The sequence below is a fragment of the Mustelus asterias genome, chromosome 3, assembly GCF_964213995.1.
Source record: "Mustelus asterias chromosome 3, sMusAst1.hap1.1, whole genome shotgun sequence".
Lineage (NCBI taxonomy): Eukaryota > Metazoa > Chordata > Chondrichthyes > Carcharhiniformes > Triakidae > Mustelus > Mustelus asterias.
In genome coordinates this window covers 88,839,079-88,845,652 of record NC_135803.1, presented here as the reverse complement: position 1 = coordinate 88,845,652, position 6,574 = coordinate 88,839,079, and the positions used below count along the sequence as shown (strand labels likewise).

At 54.0% G+C, this 6,574-nt stretch overlaps 1 protein-coding gene across 6 annotated transcripts in view; it reads right to left on the bottom strand.

Annotated features, from left to right (window-relative positions):
- Nucleotides 1-3,961: 3,961 nt before the first annotated feature.
- tmcc1a (transmembrane and coiled-coil domain family 1a) overlaps nt 3,962-6,574 on the bottom strand; it is a 145,669-nt gene continuing 143,056 nt past the window's right edge. For all 6 annotated transcript variants that reach the window (XM_078209300.1, XM_078209302.1, XM_078209301.1 and 3 more), the window contains one exon: nt 3,962-5,906. In XM_078209300.1, coding sequence (XP_078065426.1) covers nt 5,613-5,906 — 294 coding nt within the window. In that variant the 3' untranslated portion in view covers nt 3,962-5,612. The remainder of the gene's footprint in view (nt 5,907-6,574) is intronic.

Sequence of the window (6,574 nt, the reverse complement as noted above, 5' to 3'; positions counted from 1 at the left end):
AGATGGAGAGCGGCAGAGAGAGATGGAGAGCGACAGAGAGAGATGGAGAGCGACAGAGAGAGATGGAGAGCGACAGAGAGAGATGGAGAGCGACAGAGAGAGATGGAGAGCGACAGAGAGAGATGGAGAGCGACAGAGAGAGATGGAGAGCGACAGAGAGAGATGGAGAGCGACAGAGAGAGATGGAGAGCGACAGAGAGAGATGGAGAGCGACAGAGAGAGATGGAGAGCGACAGAGAGAGATGGAGAGCGACAGAGAGAGATGGAGAGCGACAGAGAGAGATGGAGAGCGACAGAGAGAGATGGAGAGCGACAGAGAGAGATGGAGAGCGACAGAGAGAGATGGAGAGCGACAGAGAGAGATGGAGAGCGACAGAGAGAGATGGAGAGCGACAGAGAGAGATGGAGAGCGACAGAGAGAGATGGAGAGCGACAGAGAGAGATGGAGAGCGACAGAGAGAGATGGAGAGCGACAGAGAGAGATGGAGAGCGACAGAGAGAGATGGAGAGCGACAGAGAGAGATGGAGAGCGACAGAGAGAGATGGAGAGCGACAGAGAGAGATGGAGAGCGACAGAGAGAGATGGAGAGCGACAGAGAGAGATGGAGAGCGACAGAGAGAGATGGAGAGCGACAGAGAGAGATGGAGAGCGACAGAGAGAGATGGAGAGCGACAGAGAGAGATGGAGAGCGACAGAGAGAGATGGAGAGCGACAGAGAGCGATAGAGAGATGGAGAGCGACAGAGAGAGATGGAGAGCGACAGAGAGAGATGGAGAGCGACAGAGAGAGATGGAGAGCGACAGAGAGAGATGGAGAGCGACAGAGAGATGGAGAGCGACAGAGAGAGATGGAGAGCGACAGAGAGAGATGGAGAGCGACAGAGAGAGAGAGATGGGGAGCGAGAGAGAGAGAGATGGAAAGCGACAGAGAGACAGAAATGGAGAACGACAGAGAGATGGAGAGCGACACAGATGGAGAGCGACAGAGAGAGAGAGAGATGGAGTGCGACAGTGTGAGAGAGAGATGGAGAGTGACAGAGAGAGTTGGAGAGTGACAGAGAGAGATGGAGAGTGACAGAGAGAGAGATGAAGAGCGACAGAGAGAGAGATGAAGAGCGACAGAGAGAGATGGAGAGCGACGCAGAGAGAGATGGAGAGCGACAGAGGGAGAGATGGAGAGCCACAGAGAGAGATGGGGAGCGACACAGAGAGAGATGGGGAGCGAGAGAGAGAGAGATGGAATGCGACAGAGAGACAGAGATGGAGAACGACAGAGAGATGGAGAGCGACGCAGAGATGGAGAGCGACAGAGAGAGATGGAGAGCGACAGAGAGAGAGAGATGGAGAGCGACAGAGAGAGTTGGAGAGCGACAGAGAGAGTTGGAGAGCGACAGAGAGAGTTGGAGAGCGACAGAGAGAGTTGTAGAGCGACAGAGAGAGTTGGAGAGTGACAGAGAGTTGGAGAGCGACAGAGAGAGAGAGATGTAGAGCGAGAGAGATGGAGAGCGAGAGACGGAGAGCGGCACAGACAGAGAGAGATGGAGAGCGACAGAGAGAGAGATGGAGTAGAGAGCGACAGAGAGAGAGAGATGGAGAGCGACAGAGAGAGAGATGGAGAGCGACAGAGAGAAAGAGAGATGGAGAGCGACAGAGAGAGAGATGGAGAGTGACAGAGAGAGATGAAGAGCGACATAGAGAGATGGAGAGCGACAGAGAGAGTTGGAGAGCGACAGAGAGAGCGATGTAGAGCGAGAGAGATGGAGAGCGAGAGAGAGACGGAGAGCGGCACAGAGAGGGATGGAGAGCGACAGAGAGAGAGAGAGAGATGGAGAGCGACAGAGAGAGAGATGGAGAGCGAGAGAGTGAGAGATGGAGAGTGACAGAGAGAGAGACGGAGAGAGGGAGAGAGAGAGGAGAGAGGGAGATGGAGAGGGGTCGAGAGGGAAGTAAAGAGATAGATGGGAGAGCGATCGAGGGTTGGAGAACAATAGAGAGATGGAGAGCGATGGAAAGTGATAGAGAGAGAGAGATGAAGGAGCGATCGAGATGGAGAGGGATAAAAGGAGAGATGGAAAGCAATAGAAAGGGAGAGATCGAGAGCGATAGAGGTCGAGATGGAGAGTGATAGAAAGAGAGAGACAGAGTTGGAGAGTGATAGAGGGTGAGAGAGATGGTGAACGTTAGCGAGAGTGATGCAAAGTGATAGAAAGAGCAAGATGGACAGTAATAAAGAGATGGAGAGCAATAGAGATGGAGAGTGATCGAGAGATGGGGAGCAATAGAGAGATGGAGAGTGATAGAGAGAAAGAGATGGAGCGTGATGGAAAGAGACAGAGATAGATGGAAAGTGATAGAGAGATGAAGAGCAATAGAGATGGAGAGGGATAGAGGGAGAGAGGGAGAGATGGAAAGCAATAGAAAGAGAGTTGGAGAGTGATTGAGTGAGAGATGGAGAGCGATAGAGAGATGGACAGCGATAGAGAGAAAGAGATGGAGTGCAATCGAGAGAAAGAGGTGGAGTGCGATAGAAAGAGAGAGAGATGGAAAGTGATAGAGATGAAGAGCAATAGAGATTGAGAGGGATAGAAGGAGAGATGGAGAGCGACAGAGAGAGACAGAGCTGGAGAGTGATAGAGAGAGAGATGGAGAGCAATAGAGAGAGATGGAGTGTAATGGAAAGAGAGCGATAGAGATGGAGAGCGATAGAGATGGAGAGCGATAGAGATGGAGAGCGATAGAGATGGAGAGAGAGAGAGATGGAGAGAGAGAGAGATGGAGAGCAATACAGAGAGAGAACTGGGGAAAGATACAAAGAGAGAGACGCTTGAAAATATGGGCCACAGTGTTAGCATTGCTGACAGAGATGGCAAGAGACAGAGCAGAAAGAGAGCAAATGAAAGAAACCACTAAATGAGAGAGACAGATGCTGATAGAAAGACAGAGTGAGAGATATAGATAGAGATGAAAGGAGAGAAAGAAACTGAGGCAGAGAAAGAGATGGATAAGATATACAAATAAATTTTAGTCCAGCTGTCCCGTGAGGTGAGTTGCTCACTGAGAGAGCCAGTGCAGACATGATGGGCAGAGTGGTCTCCATTTCCATGGAAAGAGATCTGTTTCTCTATTTCAGTAATTGTGTGTTTGTATAAATCTTTCTCTAATTCTGTGATCTGAGCAGATTTGGGAATCAGGAGACTGGCTGATGTGGCCCTCCATCTAGTGGATGCAGTTGGTAAAGACAGACCATTCTTTGGAATCTCCATCGCCACTCCAGACTCACCTTATCACAGCCAAATGGAGTCAAGGTAGAAAGAACTGTGTATGTTCAAAATATCAGATCAAAACATCAATCAAATTACAATAATTACATGACATAAAAGATAAAATAGAGGCCCAGCTAAAAGTGCCAAGAGTAATCACCGAGACTTCAATCCACATATAGACTGGGGAAATGGGGTAATAGAGAATTCACACGGACTATAAACCCCATACACTATTCCCTGTAACACACGGTGATATTCTGTAATTATACACTGGGACACTATTCCCTGTAACACATGGTTTGATATTCTCTGATTACACACTGGTATGATATTCCCTATAACACACAGTGTGATATTCTGTAATTATACACTGGGACACTATTCCCTGTAACACACAGTGTGATATTCTGTAATTGTACACTGGGATACTGGCCCCTGTAACATGCCTGGCTTTGAAAAGCATGATGCGGAGATGCCGGCGTTGGGCTGGGGTAAGCACAGTAAGAAGTCTCACAACACCAGGTTAAAGTCCAACAGGGTTATTTGGTAGCAAAAGCCACGAGCTTTCGAAGCGCTGCTTGTTCATCAGGTGAGACCTCGCCTGAGACCTGGTTTTGTGAGACTTCTTACTTTGAAAAGCATAGTGAGACTGTCTCCCTGTCATCACGCACAAAGCAGTAATGATAGGCAGACTGATGAACAGTGAAGGTCTTTATTTCAGTACAGTACAATATGTGCAGCTGGCTATCTGCAACAATGAACAAGGTGTGAATGTCATTGGTGGGGGAGGGGGCAGAGAGCTCTTGTAAACTAGCCCACATGATGAATTCCACTGGAGTGGCCCAGCTATTTCCCAGCACTGTTCACACCTGTAGTACTGACACTGCCCTGGTTCTATTCACGGCTGGGACAGTGCAGCCTTCACAGGTAAAACAAGCAGCTGCAACCTGGGCAACCGGCACCTTCCCACCATCGCATCATAAGCTGTGCTTAACTAAAAATAAAGCTTATTGCTTTGCATTTGCTGTGGACAAAAGCAACTCTCATTCTGAAAGGGTCTCAAACGGTCTCTGTACCCTGGACTATCACGAGTGTGTCAGTGCCAATCTTCAGCTCCTCTCTGCTTTACAACTCTTTCCCAGAGGAGTCCATGTTTGCTGAAGATGTCTCAACATGAGGGTCCATGCAACACCAACAGGAATACAGGGCAGCTGACAACCAATCATCCACCCTGCTATGCAGGGCCCCACCTCCCCCACAGCTCGGTGAGGTGGGATTGGGGCTTGGAGTGTAAGGGGGAGGGGCGTCGGGGGCGAGCAATGGGGGAGGGGGGCTGCCGGGGCGAGCGAGGGGGGCTGCCGGGGCGAGCGAGGGGGGCTGCCGGGGCGAGCGAGGGGGGCTGCCGGGGCGAGCGAGGGGGGCTGCTGGGGCGAGCGAGGGGGGCTGCCGGGGCGAGCGAGGGGGGCTGCCGGGGCGAGCGAGGGGGGGCTGCCGGGGCGAGCGAGGGGGGGCTGCCGGGGCGAGTGTGCGGAGGGGGGGGGGTGGGTGTGGGGGTCCCTTTACAATCCGTTACTCCATTTAAATTACCAAACACTATTTAATTTTTTTAAAATCCAAATTCAATCACTGAAATTGGCATTGATCTTCAAAGCAGTGTGGAGGCATTGAGGCTCTTTCAAGTGTCACACTCTTCACATCGGTGTATGGACTGGACTCGGGGCTAGACCGTTTAGTTTTAACAGCTGGAAGAAGGAGACCTGTTAGTGCCCTCATTTCTGGGGGAGTTATCAGTCCGCAGGACATCCCATCTCCTATTTATCCAGGCTTGGGAGACGGCAGTGACCTGCACAATTCAAGCTTGTCCCAGAGTGTACAGTCTTTCCGTACAGATCATCGTGAAGCATCCCAATGAAATTAAAACCCTGAATCCATTGTCCAGAAGGTGGAATGTGCTCCTATTTCACAGTACGATACGTCTCAATATTGCAGATCTGGGCCGAGTCAAAGAAAATCATGTTTAAAAATGAACAAAGTACACTGTGCACTAAATTTTAGGCAATTTTGTTATTGTCTCCCCCGAGAGATTTGGAGATCGAGGAGTGTTAGTATTGAACCATCAGGCTGTTGGCACTTCTCTCTGTCTCTCCTCACTCAGTCTGTCCCTGTACTGGAGAAGAGTTCACACAGGCATTCATTACACAAAGCACCATCCAATTCAATTCCATCTTCAAATACTATCAGGGAAACGAAAGCGGTTTTTCTCATTTGTAAACAAATCCACTCAAGGTCCTTATACTTCATGGCTGGGCCCATGTCTCAGGCTTGGAGTAATGTGAGAGACAGAATGAGTCACCCAATGTACCTGGTGATCAGCTGCCAGTTCCTCCAAGTCACGCCCAGAAAGACCAGAAAAAACAAAGTGCTGAACGTCCTGCTTCGTGTCTTCATCAGCGGCAGCAAGCAATTAGCCAGCGTGGACACGAAGACTAGGATTACAGCCATCACTGCAAGAAGCACGTTGATCAGTTTGCCGAGTAAGGTGCGGGCCGTACCATTCTCCAGACCCTCCAACTGGACCACCTGTTGCTGCTGCTGCTGCAACTCCATCTTGGAGATACGAGTCTGACAGGCTTCCAGAGCCTCCTGCAAAACACAGCATCACACATCAGCTCCGACAGCCCGGGGCACAACCCAGCACTCTGGAGCATCGGGAGGAGGGCGCGAGGCGGGCGGGGGCCGGGCGCGAGGCGGGCGGGGGCCGGGCGCGAGGCGGGCGGGGGCCGGGCGCGAGGCGGGCGAGGGCCGGGCGCGAGGCGGGCGGGGGCCGGGCGCGAGGCGGGCGGGGGCCGGGCGCGAGGCGGGCGGGGGCCGGGCGCGAGGCGGGCGGGGGCCGGGCGCGAGGCGGGCGGGGGCCGGGCGCGAGGCGGGCGGGGGCCGGGCGCGAGGCGGGCGGGGGCCGGGCGCGAGGCGGGCGGGGGCCGGGCGCGAGGCGGGCGGGGGCCGGGCGCGAGGCGGGCGGGGGCCGGGCGCGAGGCGGGCGGGGGCCGGGCGCGAGGCGGGCGGGGGCCGGGCGCGAGGCGGGCGGGGGCTGGGCGCGAGGCGGGCGGGGGCCGGGCACGAGGCGAGCGGGGGCCAGGCGGGCAGGGGCCGGGCACGAGGCTGGCGGGTGGGGTCGGGCGTGAGGTGGGCGGGTGGGGTCGGGCGTGAGGCGGGCGGGTGGGGTCGGGCGAGAGGCGGGCGGGTGGGGTCGGGCGAGAGGCGGGCGGGTGGGAGTCGGGCGAGAGGCGGGCTGGTGGGAGTCGGGCGAGAGG